Genomic DNA, 15,425 nt, shown 5'->3' on the forward strand with positions numbered 1-15,425 from the left:
AGTATTTTATTGCTCTTCCAACTTGTGCATGCTTCTTCTGTTAATGTATTAGAAGTCTTTTTAAGGAATTAATTCGGTAAGAATATTGTAAAATTGACACAATAATATAACAACATATTCATATAAATAATTTGTGCGTGTAGGGCCATTTACATTTATCCGTGTATATTAGGTCCTCTTTGATAAAAGTACATTTCGTCTTTCTAAAACCCATGCATTCCACTGTTTCTTGCTTATCCAGGTGTTTATAAAATTTCCCACCCATTCGTTAAATATCAAGCGTTTTTCATCTTTCCATTCTTTCCATTTAATGTGTTTATTTTTTAAAGTTAATTCATTTTTTGATGCTACCCAATTGTCCCATTGTTCCCTTTCTTTTTCGATCCTAGTTTTCCAAATTAAATATTTTTTTCTTTTTTTTGTATTTAACCATTTGGTCAAATTGACATTATCCCAATCTTCCCACATTTCGTATTCATCACTTTTCCATTCACTCATTTCCCAATTAAAATTATTTAAGGATTTCCATTGGGTCCAATCATAGTTAAGCCATTCATTTAATTTGCATTCATTATCATTTATCCATTTTACCCAATCCTCTTCCATTAGCTTTTTTCCATTTGTTCTTATCCACGTTTTCCAGTCAGTTTCATCCCACATGTAACATTTTTTGTAAAGGTCAGTATTATATTCTATATCCAAATTATGGTTGTAATTCATCCATTTAGTTTGCATATCAGTTATCCATTTTTCAAATTCTCCATCCTTTTGTTTCATCCATTCACTTGCTTTATTATCCAAGGACATATTGAAAAAATGCCATTGTTCTTCCAACTGTCGCATCCATTTATTCCATTCATTAACTTTCCATTCTTCTGTAATTTCGTCATTTTTTGATTCATTACTGTTTACACCTTTTTCATTGTCCTCGTTATCTTTATATTCTGATTTTAATTTATTAAAATCGACGATCTTTTCCTTTTTGTTTTGATTTTTATCTTCTTGCAATTCTTTCACAATACTCATTATTTTTTCATTTATTTTGTCCATCGTTTGTCCAACTGTTTCGAGAAAATCTTGTCCAGTTTTTTCAAGTTTCGGAAGTATGATGGATTCCTGTTTCGGAAGTATTGTTGATTCCTGTTTCGGCAGTATTGTTGATTCCTGTTTTGGAAGCACCTTTTGATTTCTCTTTGGTTCCATAGACATCCCTTGTTTTACTGTTCCGGTTGTTTCACGTTTTGCAACTTTTGCTGTTGGACGTTTTGTGACTTTGGCTGTTGTACCTTTTTTACCCCCGGCAGTTACACGTTTTGATGTTTTCCTTGTTTCAACCTTTTCTACTACTACTGCATCTGTATCACGTTTTAGTTTATCATCAACTTGTGGCATTGAATATATTTTTGCATCATGTTCGACTTTCATATGTGTGCTATGTTTGCTTTCTTGATTTAGATCATTACTATTTTGATCTTTTTTCTCTTTTATATCTTCACTTATGCTATTATCATTTATTAGGAGTGGTACATCTCCTTTAGTACCATTCATATGTTTATCATTACATTCTTCTTTGATCATACTATTTGCATTTTCTTTTATATCACAACCTTTTGACTCATTTTCATTTATATTTTGCTCCACTTCTTTAGGAAGATTGTTATTTAATTCTTTGTCTTTAATATTATTATTGACCTCTGCTATTAAACCACGGTCTACCTCTGCTGCAGCAGTATCAGCTTCTCTTTTATCATCATCTTCCTCTTCATCATCGTCGTCTTCGTTGTCATCGTCCTCTTCTTCATCCTCTTCATCATCATCATCGTCATCATCCTCACTATCATCAACTTCATCAGCTTCATCAATTTCATCGACTTCATTTATTAAATTACCCTTTTTTCCATTTTCATGAATACAACGTGCATCTTCGTTGGAATTTTTTAACATTTTAATAGCTACTCCTAGAATTATACTAAGATATCGCAATGAATAGGTCCTACATTTTTCCAGATAAGTTCTTATCGTGTCCATAAATTCTTTCCTTGCTTCTTTTGTATTGTTAAAGTCATATTTTATTAGTAATATAATTTCCTTTGCATTCTGAAGAGCAGACTAAAATTTTTAAAATTGAAGGGGAAAAAAGAAAAAAAAAAAAAATGTACTTTTTTAGTAAATTGAAAAAGATAAATTAAATTGCATGGATATGCATGCGTGTATTGTATAGAATAAACATGTACTTATACATATACACATACACTTTTGCTTGCTCCTTTTCACTTACTGGATAATAATGTTTTGCTAAAATCCTAATGCATATAATGCAAAGCGCAATGTATAAACAAGAAACAAAAAAATTTTCGTGTATAGCTGAAAATATATGACTCTTCGTATTTGTCTCTAAAGACGAGACAACGTTGTTTGCATTATAGTTCTGTACCTCCTCAATCTGCTCCATATTTTTGCATATTTTTTTTTAATCTGGAAACTAAGCTGCCTCAATAAAATAGGTTTGTAGCGTATTTAAATATGATCCGTAATTCTCTTTGCATGGTATTCATGTTTCGTATGTGTGACTTTATTTGTACGAAAAAATGCGACTAATGCTACTTGTGTGTCACGGGAAAAATGATAAAAAAGGTGATGAAAAACTAAAAAAAGCATTAATGAAATTATAACTATCGAATGTTTCTGTAACTACTATTTTGCTTTAGTTCATATCATAAGGAGCTATTACTACAAAATGAAACTTGTGAATTGATAATGATGTAAATGAATTAATAAATGCAATTGTTTTTTTTCGAAACTGTTTTAATGAAAGACAAAAAGGAAATATATATATATATATATATATATGTAAAGCTTTGGTTATAAAATATAGTTTTGTGTAACATGTGTTCATTTACGTGGCATTGTACATTTTTAACAATTTCAGCACATGTTTTTAATTAACGTAATTTATTCCCTTACTTGCATTATAATAAAATTTAAAAAACATGTTTATGGTCATAGAAAATGTCAATCCACTTGTAAAAGCTTTGACATTTGCATACATGTGCATACTACATTATATATAAAAATATATGCAACCTAAGTAATTTTATTTATAAGGTCAATAATACATGAAAAATAATTCCTGAATAGTAAAAAATTTTATGTATTCATTTGAACGTGTAATCATATATTATATATACATAGAAAGTATAAGCTTGTTTTTCTTTGTTGATGGATTATTTTCAATCATAAGGTAGTATTTTTTAATTATTTTTTGGAATATCATTCTGTTATTTTATATATAGAACAAGACCCCTTTTAAGAAAAATCGCTGGAAGGAGAATTATACAAAATAAATATAACATATATATATATATATTATTTAAAAGTTTATTAAAAATAAATATAAAAGAAAAAAATATAAATAATTAAAGAAAATATAAAAATTGAAAAAAATATAAAAAAAACAGATCTATCGGCTTGTACATATATATGGCTACGCACTTTTTATTTAATATGAACATTGTTAAAAATGCAGAGGGGGGGGGGGTAGGCCTAGAGTTTTTCTATATAAATATTTTAAAAATATTTAAAAGATAATTTAAATGCTGTTCTTAAATAATTCATATAGTTTATCATTTATTTCCATAGTTATATATACATGTTAGTTTTTTTTTTTCCCTCTTTATATTTGTTAGATTTAAATTTTTTTTTTTGCTCTAAAAATATTTAAAAGGGGATTTAATTTTAGAATATGCAAATCATGAACCTGGATATGAAAGTTAATCAACCTCAAAATAAAATAAAAATAGCAATTAGGCAATTTTTTCCTGCCTTCATTATTTCAGTACTTCATGCCCTCATTACTTCACTATTTCCTGTCCGCATTACTTTACTATTTCCTGCTCTCATTACTTCAGTACTTCCTTTTTTTTTTTTTTCACTATTACCATGGTACATTTGTGACTATTTGAAAAGGGAAAGAAAAGAAAAGACATTTTATAAATAGAGAAAATTTTTTTGTATTGTTATGCATCATATATTATTTTTGGTATTATATATTATTATAAGAAATTTTAATTTTTCTGCCATTTGTGAAAGTAGTAATACAAAATGGATGGTACATTTGATAAACGCATTTTTTTTATGTAAGAAAATAAATGTATTTTATATAAAGCAGAAATGCCATTAAGCGAGAAACGAATTTATGGATATTATTTAATATCATACCAAAAATTAAATGAAAGGGAGAACATTAATACTATATAAATGGATGATATTTTAAAAAGAGTACAAAATATTTTAGGTATTAAATGGAAATAAATGAGAGGAAAATACCTCTTTGAAATAGCATAATAATATATGTCGTTTAAAAATAATTGGGAAAAAATAATAATATTCATAACAAACTGTTAATGAGTGGTTAAAATTAAATGCAATTATTATTAGACAAAATAATATATGGGCGGATAAAATGTAATATGGATATATTTTATTAAGTGACTTTTATTTCACACAATTGCAGATTATTCGTCCAATTTATTAGGACTTTTAAATGGAATTTAATTTTTTATGCGGGGTTACTAATAAATGAATGTGTACTCTTGTTATATTATTTTGTTTTGTATTACTTTATTTTGTATCGCTTTGTTTTGTATCACTTTGTTTTGTATCGCTTTGTTTTGTGTCACTTTGTTTTGTTTTTTTTTATTTTATTTTGTTTACTTTCTTTTATTCTACTTTTTTTTTTTTTTTTTCCTTCCTTTGCTATTTCGAATAATTGCAATCCAAACAATCGCGGTGATGCTTTGAAAAGTTTCAAGCATAAGAAAAAAAAATATATATTTATCCTCATACGCACTCAATTCTTAAAACAACGTGTTCGTAAATGTAACGTTATTTACATAGTTAGAATCTAAGTGTCTAAAGACAAAAACGTTAAGGAGAAAGTTGGTTTTTGTTATACATTTATTACATGAAAGGATAGATAAAAAAAAAAAAAAATAATTATTAACTATTAATTATTAAAAAAAATACAATTTTTCCATACGAAAAAAAGTTTATGTAAAACAAATTCAACCTTAAAATTGCTATATGCACAATAACATAAAATTGTAAGGGAAAACTATTGCATTGTTATGTATAAATGCAAGGTTCTATTTTATGCGAAGAATATATTTTAAGCTTATATTTTTGCATACACATTTAATGTTTTGAGTGGTAATTGATGGCTCCCCTCCTCCTTTTCAACTATAAATGGTGTTCGTAACGAGGCAAAAAAAGTATGTAGTATTGTGTAAAAGAAGGGACGATAATATGTGTATTAAATTGAATCTTTTAATGCGTTCCATCTTGTTGAACAATTTTCGTTAATGTTTACGTGTATATAGTTCTTTTAACTATTAATTGAATTTCTCTTCGATAATAAAATAAGTAATACATAGAAAAGTTTTTATACATTTCATATGATTATTTTACTCGGAAGAACTATACTTAAGAAAAAGCATTTTGTTTCTGCTCATTCCACAAATTCCATTTTTTTCCTGCTATCCACGAGTTCATAAATGATTCCATCCATTCATTAAACAAAGTTTTCCTTTCATCTTTCCATTTCCTCCATATTTGGCACTCACTATTTTCATATAAATTATATTTAGTAGAGACCCATCTTATCCACTGTTCTTTTTCTTTGGACACTCTTAAATTCCACTTATTCCAATTATTTTTTGCCCTTTCAGATAATGGTTCAGGCAAGGTTAAATCTTTAAATTTTTGCCAATATTCAAATTCGTTACGCCTCCAATCTTTTAATAACCATGTACATATTTTTTCGTTTTTCCATTGCTCCCATTGTTTTACAACCCAAGTAACATAATGACAACGACTTTCACGCATCCATTTATTGTAATCCATTTCCATAAATGTTTTTCCATCGTTTTTCATCCAACTTTCCCATTTATTTTCATCCCAGTTTTGTGAATTTTTTAAAACATAGGATTTAAATTTTGTATCCATATTTTCGTTATGATGTGTCCACTTGCTTTCCATAAAATTTAGCCATTCTTTCCATTTTAACGATTTTTCATCAAGCCATTTTTGTTTATCATTTTCCAGATCTGAATTGAAAATTTTCCAGTCTACTTGCAATTTCATAAACCACTTTTTCCAAGCGCGATTTTTCAATTCTTCAGACTTTTCAATCAACCCTTGTTCAAGTGCTATTTTTTTGAGTGATTCTTGATTTTTCGCGTTTTGTTCTTCTTTATCTTTTTTTTTCTATAAAGTGACATAAGGGTAGTTATTTATAAAGTATATATTTGTAAATGGGTTCAAAAGATATCACATTAATTTTCTGTGTTTGACATATACACGGTTCATAAATTTATATATATTTGTATACTCTTTTATTTATTTACTCATTTGTACATTTATTGCCAATTTTTTGAAATTTTTTTTTTTCTGAAATTTATTCTTTCAGTTATTTTATTATTTTTTTACCTGTGACAAATGCGTTACCAAAAGAAGAATAATTCCCAGGGTTACCATGGCGACAAATATGTGTTGACCAATGGAAAAGTTGTTACTGCCTGATAATATGCTTTCGTCATTTATGTTTTCCAGATTTGTATTCAAAGATGTAGCTGTGCCAAGGCTGTTTATATTATCATTTGGCTCCATGTTGTTTTAAATGTAGTAAAATATATATATATATATCTAATAATAAATAATGTAAAAAAATGTGACAAAATTAAAAGAAATGTTAGAAAATGCTAGAATTTTGAAAAAATTACACTTGACAGATGCTTGTGCAATTAATTGGGTATTATTGGTAAATGCACAGGTTTATAGAATATCCCTGTATTTTTAAATATTCTGTTTGATGTACGAAAATCACACACTAAATTTGAACGAACAAAACAGTTAAAAACTTTTTGCAAACAACATATAATGTTACACAGAATTTTCAGTCATTATGTAATTACATGTACATATGTAGAAAATGGAATCGAAAAATGAAATGAAAAATAAGGGCAACAAACGGTCAATACCAAAAGTTAAATCTTTGAAACGCCTCTTATATTTTTTTTTAATTATTTTCTGAATAAATTAAGTTACGAATTCTATAAGGCATAGAAAATTGTAACTGCTATATTATTTATGTATTTATTCAAACTTAAATGTTTTCCCATAATAATTTATATTATGAGTTTTTTTTTTGGTTAAAGAATTTGGTTTGAAAAATTAAAAATGAGGTGGGTACATATCTCTTTATTATGATTCTGCATGCAAAGCAGTACCATATACTTTAGGGATACACGTGGTGCATACATTTTTTGGCTATATATACGTAAACAATAACATTCCATCTCGCCCCTTTACATATTTTTATTTAGATGCTAGAATATGGTTAATATATTTTCTTTACTTTTTAAGCAGTGTTACACAATAATTTATTTTTATTCACTTGTAGAGGGATAACAAATGAGACATTTTTACTTAATGAGGATTACATCTGTTTCTCCTTAAAATTTGTATTATTTTTAAGCTTGTGTGTTATTTTATACGTAAAAAGTTTATTTTTTTATATCTACATATAAAAATGATTCTCTAATCTATTGAAATGGAAAATAAAAAGAAAAAATATTAAAAGTTGTATTTCCCAATACATGAAAAATAAACCGTAAAAAAAAAAAAAAAAAAAAAAAAAAAAAAAAGTTATGGATAAAACAATATATTAGTTAATCTAAATAAATTAGAACACATTCATATACAGAATAAATAAGTTACTTTGTTATTATTTAATCATATTTTATAACTTTAAACTATTTGGACAGTCATTGTTGTGTTTGATTTAGGATTCTATATTTTTTACTCGTTCTTACAACTTTGTTAAGCTTTTTCCAAGCTGCTCCTTTAATCCCCTTTTTTCTCTTTAATCGTTTTTTAGAATTTCCTTGATTATTTTTTAAAACGAAAAAAAAATTGAAAAACTTAGTACTATTTGAATTATTTTTGCTTAAAGCACACCTAAACTGTTTATTATAATTGCTAGTGTAACACGCTTCAATGAAGGTTAGAATTTTTTTTCATTTTTAGAGTCCATTGTTTTAAAGAAACATATTGTTTCCATTCAACGAAATAGAATAAATATATTTTTTTAATTGTATGAAAATCATTATTTTTATATATGTCTAAATTTGGCGATCTTACACTTTAGATATATTTTTTAGATTTAATTACTTGTTCTGTTCACTATATATAATTTGAAATGCAAAAAAAAAGTTAAAAAACAAAAAACATTTTGAAGTTTATTAAAAGCTTAACCGTTTAAGATTGCATAGAAAAGAGAAAAATGAAAAAAATGATAGAAATTATTGACTTTTTTACCGTGCTGTCTTATTATTAGCTACGCATATAGAACAAAATGTATTGTTTGGTAAAATGTGATCATCCAGAAGGTTAATAATTAAGAAATTTATGTGATTTGAAATATTTGTTTATTATACACTAATTACATAATTTAACAATCGCAGTTTTGAATCATACTTTTTTGTGCATAAAGCTTGAGGGTATATATATATAGTGTGGGTACGAGGGAATATTACTATATCCTGTTTTTAGTAACTATGAACTATATATATATACAATTAGAAGCTGAATTGAACCCAGGAATAAATTCAAATCATTACTAAAAGGATTTAATGTCAATCCTTTTTTTTTTTTTTTTTTTTTTTTTTTTTTATAATTGATATAACTGATGAAAATTTTCCTAAAAAAAAAAAATTAAAATTTTTTTAAAAAAAAAAAAGGTTACAAAAAAAAAAAAAAAAAAAAAAAAAAAAAAAAAAGAGATCATAAGCATATAAATGAACAGGCGTGAACGGAAATGAATAGAAGTAAAATGAGAACGTATTTCAAAATGTACAGTTTCTTAAAATGTTTATACAAAATTAAAAATATATATAAAAACTCAGAAATGCAATAACTTCAATATAACGGAATGCATATATAAAAACATAAAAATTTGTAACTAATATTTTCGTAATTTTGCTGCTGCAATATAGTAAGTAAAAAAAGTATATTTAGTCATCTACGTTGTTCTCGTTTTAATGGTAAGTATAGGGGGTCCAACGATTAGTGACTAATATATATAACCATAATTACTATGAAAAAGCATTTAAAATAATGTTCTTATTATCCTTATATATTTTTTGTACAACAATTTTATGCATTTTCAAATTAATTCATATAATGTTGAGGATGAGGAAGATGATGAGAATGAGGAAGTGGAAGAGGATGAGGAAGAGCATGAGGGTGAAAATGATCATGATCTTCTTCTTTTTTTTTTTTTTTATTATCGGTGGGTTCTGATAATTTTTGATCCTCAGATTCTCTGTACTTTTTAAACAAACGTTTACACTTACTATATTTATACCATACATAAATGATGGATAAGACAAAAATTATAGTTGATAAAACAGTAGCCCATACTATATCGAACAAAGCAAATAAAGCTAAAAGAATAGAACTGGATACAATGGGGGACATGACTGTTAATTTATCTTTAACATCATCTAAAAATCCTCTTTCTTTATTTTCTTCTCCTTCTTGTTCCTCAGCATTATGGGCTTCTATTATAATGTTTAATATTTCTGTTTCATACATTGCATCTGATCTTTTTACAGCTTTAATTATACGTTTTATTAAATATACTAATAAACCTTTTGGCTTTCTTTTTTTTTTTTTCAATAGATTACCTGGTTGAGCTAATTTCTTTAACTTTCGTGAAGATTTACCATGTGACTTATGGCCTTGAGATTTCATCAATTGCTTATTAAATTCTTTGTAGTTATAGGGCATTTCATGAATATTTATTTCATTCTTAAATGGATTAGATTGTTTTTCAAATTTATCAAAATATTCTACTGCGCGACCAGTTGGTTCTTCATTCACACCACGAATATATGAATCGAATTCCTTTCCCATACGTGGATCATAACCTAATGGTTCTTGCATTCTCATTGCATTTCTTTGAGGATTATAAAAATCGGGACCATTAGTAGCAACATTAGCAGCAGCGGCGGCGGCAGCGGCAGCAGCATTTTGAGCAATTCTGCGCTTTTTCTTTGAGGCAAAATATTTATTTCCCTTTTTATGATCAATACTTTGTTTGCTTGGCTTATTAAGTTGCTTTTCATAATCTTCAAACGTGAGTGAATTACCTAATCCCATTTGAAAATTTCCACCAATCATAACGGGACTATACAGTTTTTGTATGTTGTCATCAGGTGCCATTCCCCAGTATCCATTATCCATATTATTATCACCTGGATATTCATTATATTGATCTCTATAATAATCACCTGGATTATTACTCATTTGTTTTGGATTACCCATATCAGGTCTATCATAGGGGGGGGGCCTATGATGCATTTCTTGAGTTCCAGGAGGGCCATAATATTCTCCCTGATATGGTGAAATTTCGGATAATAATCTGGCATTTCCTTTTCCATAAAATTCAATATCTAATGCGCTTGATGCCTAAGATTTTAAATAATTATATAAAATACGTTAAAAAAAAGTGTACGCGTACATATATATATATATATATATATATATATATATGCATGTATTATATTTCTATAGATTGGTAAAATATAGAATTCAAATAAAAAGGATACACAGTTAAAAACGTGTGTTCATTTTTTTATTTTATTCATCATATCTTACGTTATCAGCATAATGGAATGAACATATTAAAACGGAGAAAGTAAAAACTTTGATATAGGAAATCATGCTTGTGTTTTCCTTCATTTTATTTATTTTTCAAAGTCGTCAGTTTTTTTTGTAACAATAATAATAAATACAGTAATAATAATGACAATAATAATTACAATAACAACAATAATAATAAATACTAATACTGTAATAACACGTTGTTAATATGTATAATGGTTAAATATTATTATTAAATTCATAACATACAAATTTTGTATTCTTTCACAATTGGAAATTGTTTTAAAGAAAATGAATTTATTTTTATATTTGAATTAATTACATAATAACTTAAATGTCATTTCTTAAATTACAAAAGAGTTCCCGAATAAAAATTACATTTAATCGTAAAAATTAAAAATATTACTATTATTATTATGCAATATATTATATTTTTCTATTTTTACATAATAAAAATAAGGTTACAAAAATGTAAATTAACTATTGGTGTGATTAATATAATTGAGTCGAACCTTAAATGTAAAAAATAAAAAAAGTACATTATTTAAAGTAATATTTAATTTATTGTAACTAAAATAAAAAATATATTTTCTATAAATTATTTAATTATATATATTTTTTATATGCATAATAAATTGAAAATTATGTAAATGTAAAGGGAAAATTTAAATTAACATACACTAAAAATATAGATAAATAAATGCATAAGGTTTAAATAACGGACCTTTGAGAATATTATTTTACTTTTACTTTAACCACTAGGAAAAAGATTTTTCAAATTATTATAATTAAAGAGCATGTGAAACGATAATTAATTTTTTAGAAATAATTCCATAAAAAAAAATAAAATTTATTTTTTATTATCTTACGAAATATGACATTAAAACTATTAATTTTTTAAATAACGCAAGCTGTGCAATAACTACAAAATACTTTGAAGTATTTTATTTTTATTGCGAAAGCGGATGGAAAAGATTTTCCAAAATATGTAAGCACTGTTAATTTTTATTTTTGTTTTCCTCTACTTTTTTTACATTTTTTAATTTTATTGTACATTTAAAACTATATCATTTTAATTAATAAGATTAAGAAAATATATTTTTCTTGGGGTAGAGGAAGGGTAACATAATAATATATTTTTGCATTATCACGTACAAATTAAAAAAATTGTTATTCGGATAAAAAAAACTTGAATAATAATATATAGGATACATGCAAAAAAGGAAAAATATTAAAAGGATAAAAATGTAAATTATCTAAATTTAATTTTATAAAAATATTTGCGCTAAAAGGGAATAATCTAAAAATAAAAAAAAATATTTTTTTATTTAAAAAAAAAAAAAAAAATGGAAAAATTAAGATATTTGGTGGATAATAACAAAATTTTATATATATTACTGAATAAAAGTAGGATGGATTTAAATATCGTAAAATAATTTAAAATTTTATGATCTTAAATGTTATTCTTAGGTGTAAACATATCGAATGTATTAATAAAATTTTATAATGATATATATTTTTTAAAGAAGTTGTTTTATAGAACCGTAATTTTAGAATTATAGAAAGGCTTAATATTATTGTTATTATTATTTCTATTATTATTATTTACTACCATTATTATAATTATTTGTTTTAGATAGGAACATAGTTGTGATACATAATAGAATGATAAATGAAAAAATTGTCAACACTGTTGTTACGGATGATAGTATTTTTTTATTTTTCCATTTAAAAAATTTCCGCATATTCTTATCAAGGTTTTATATTAATATTTTGTTAGTTCATGTAAATTAAATAAAAATACCGCGATTTGTGAAAAGCAAAAAAAATTGTTCATTAGGATTTAAAAAATTATATAATAAAAAATTAAGAAAAAAAAAAAAAAAGAAGAATTTTGTTAAAACATTTTGAAAAAAAAAAAAATTTTAAATTAGGGAAAGAAATTTAATAATATACCTTTAAAAATTATTATTTATGTTGGAAAGGGAAAAAAAAATTCATTAAAATTTTTTAATATAGGGAACAAGCTATGGAAAGAAAATTGTATAAAAATACACACATAATTAAACGATGTATTTTAACAATTAAAATGACAATGTGGAATGAATATGTTAGAAAGTCTTTACATTTATTTTAAAAAAAGTAACAAAAAATTTTTTTTCTGTAATTTTATTGTAGGATATGTACCAAATATATTCTTTTGTTTATCATATAAGATATGTTATATATTAATTTTTCTTCATTCTCAAACAACAATCACCGAATTTTTTTTTTAAAATACATATGTATATGGAAAATTTTTGCTAAATTCAATGTTCTACAATATATTTTTAAAAAAATATTATAATCATAATTGGGAAATGATTTTTAGAACTTTCTAAGAATAGTGAAAAGGTGTAATTATAATTAAATGGAACATACATTGTTATTCTGACCAACTTTTGATACAAACTGGACAAGCGTAACAATTGTTACTTTTGCAAAGTTGCACTAATATCATTTTTTCATTACACTATTTTGCAGAATCAGTATTAGCCTAACTCATTGATCTAATTATTTTACCTTCACACTAGGTATATCGAATTATTCATCCTTATAGCCTTTGGCATCTTAAATATGAACATTTAACACAAAAACCAAATTAAAATATACTATTCGCATGTATAGTTATATATATAAATATACTGCCGAATGAATATCTCCAATGAAATAGCATTCGCATCGTCAAAGCTCTAATGCTCAGTAAGAAATGTAAACTTAAATAATCCATTTAAAACATTTTGGTGCTATAAATATTAAATGGACTTTTTAAATGATCGTTTAAAATTTATTAAGTTCAATGTATATTATGAATAATTCTTTTTTAATATATGTTAATCGAGATCCAGAGCAGCAAGTGAAACATAATATGACAAGAAATGAATTTCGAATATTTTATACATAGATAAAACATTAATTAATAATTAAAAAACTAAACAAAAGTAAGCAAAACTAAACAAAACAAAAAAAAAAAAAAAAAAAATCTATTTTTGTAACACTATAAAAACGTTACATAAAAGAGTAAAATTTAACACAAACTATATACTTTTATATTTGCATAATTATAGCAAGTTTTGCTATATGGACACAATACAAAAAAAGAGGAATTTTAATTTTATTTATGACCTACTTTATAATAAATTTAAGAATTAAAACTTTTCATAATCGCATTTGATTGTGATTATATTAAATTTACTAAACCTTTTTCCATTATGATTGTGCATCCTTTTCACAGTTTTGTATTCATCCTTTATATGAGAAATTAACTAGAATGTAGCAATACGCATAAGATAAATTAGATTTTTTGTAATTTTCATATTTTTTTATTTGTCCACGTATATATTTGTCTTTCTTTATATCTATTTTGTTCATTTATTCCCCTTTTCTGTCATGTCTCCCTATAATCGACATGAAATGTTTTCTAATTAAATTGAAGGCCGGTGTAATAAACATTATTCCGCTTACTTACATTTTGCTAATTAATTACTTAAAGCAATTTTTGGACAAATTAAATTTGTCTACATTTTTTTATCAAAAACTCCCACTGTTTCTCTTTTATCCAATTTTTAATAAATTTATTTCTCCAGTTATTAAATAAAAAGTAGTGGTCTCCTTTCCATTGTAACCATTTACTATTCTTAATGTGATTAATATATTCTTCTTTATCTTGTATCCAATTTTCCCATTGTTCTGTTTTCCATTTACTTATTTTTGTAGATAGGCTTATAAAAGATTGTATTTTATCACTATATGAGGGATTTCCAGATTCTAATTTTTCCATATAATACTGTTCTTCAAATGTTGAATTAGTCATTAACCATAACATCATTTGTTCTGTTTTCCACTGATCCCATTTATCTTCTATTTTTGTGTCTATATCATATTCAACATCGTTTATCCATCTGTGCCAATCCATTCCCATAAATTTTTTCCAATCAGAATTAATCCATTCTATCCAATCATTTTCATTCCATGAAAATGATTTAAGATAAATAATAGACTTATATAATTTATCCATTACTTGATCATAATTTGACCATTTATTTTGCATTTTTTGAATCCATTCATCCCATTCATTATTTTTTTCTTGTAAAAGATCCTCCGTATCATTTTTCAGAAAGGATGTAAAATTATGCCATTCTTCATTTAAAGTTAACTTCCAATTTTCCCAATCCTCATTTAATTGGTCATGCCACTCATTGTCCCATTCAGGATTATAAGCATTTATAGTATTTACAGGAGCTAGGTTAGTGGGATATTCATTTTCTGCTTCACTGTTAGCCAAGGTCCTTTCATGGTGAGGGGACTAAATAAAAATTTGTAATTTATTTAAAATGCACATATTATTGTAGGTAATATGAATTTAAAATGTTAAACATAATTAGGGAGTTTTTTTTTTTTTTTTTTTTCTTTTGTATGCATTTATTTAGAAGTAATTTTTATCTTACTATAGAAATATTTCTTAAAAGAAAAACAGATGATATAACACATGTAGTGAAATATTTCGAAATTAACATTTTTTTAAATTTGTATATTTGTATTTTATTAGAAGATTAATTTAGTTTCTACTACTAATAAATTGAGAAATTTTTCTTTTTTGATGCTTTGTTTAATTATTGAATTATTTATTTATTCATTTATATGTTTATATATTTTTTTGC

At 25.1% G+C, this 15,425-nt stretch overlaps 4 protein-coding genes across 4 annotated transcripts; all 4 read right to left on the reverse strand.

Moving 5' to 3' along the window:
• Positions 1-168: 168 nt before the first annotated feature.
• On the reverse strand, positions 169-2,028 carry PGO_146860 (tryptophan-rich antigen; the record flags this gene model as incomplete). The annotated part of the gene is made up of 1 exon (XM_028690674.1): positions 169-2,028. One exon carries the CDS (start codon positions 2,026-2,028, stop codon positions 169-171), a length of 1,860 nt encoding a protein of 619 aa, XP_028546475.1.
• Positions 2,029-5,481: 3,453 nt separating this feature from the next.
• PGO_146870 (tryptophan-rich antigen) lies at positions 5,482-6,666 on the reverse strand (the record flags this gene model as incomplete). The annotated part of the gene is made up of 2 exons (XM_028690675.1): positions 5,482-6,264; positions 6,487-6,666. The coding sequence occupies 2 exons, from the start codon at positions 6,664-6,666 to the stop codon at positions 5,482-5,484; spliced, it is 963 nt and encodes a 320-aa protein (XP_028546476.1).
• A 2,562-nt stretch (positions 6,667-9,228) lies between these two features.
• Positions 9,229-10,803, reverse strand: PGO_146880 (Plasmodium exported protein, unknown function; the record flags this gene model as incomplete). Its single annotated transcript, XM_028690676.1, has 2 exons — positions 9,229-10,530; positions 10,768-10,803. The coding sequence occupies 2 exons, from the start codon at positions 10,801-10,803 to the stop codon at positions 9,229-9,231; spliced, it is 1,338 nt and encodes a 445-aa protein (XP_028546477.1).
• Positions 10,804-14,272: 3,469 nt separating this feature from the next.
• PGO_146890 (tryptophan-rich antigen) lies at positions 14,273-15,281 on the reverse strand (the record flags this gene model as incomplete). The annotated part of the gene is made up of 2 exons (XM_028690677.1): positions 14,273-15,070; positions 15,213-15,281. 2 exons carry the CDS (start codon positions 15,279-15,281, stop codon positions 14,273-14,275), a joined length of 867 nt encoding a protein of 288 aa, XP_028546478.1.
• Between the last annotated feature and the right edge of the window lie 144 nt (positions 15,282-15,425).

Source organism: Plasmodium gonderi, assembly GCF_002157705.1.
Source record: "Plasmodium gonderi DNA, contig: Chr14, whole genome shotgun sequence".
Lineage (NCBI taxonomy): Eukaryota > Apicomplexa > Aconoidasida > Haemosporida > Plasmodiidae > Plasmodium > Plasmodium gonderi.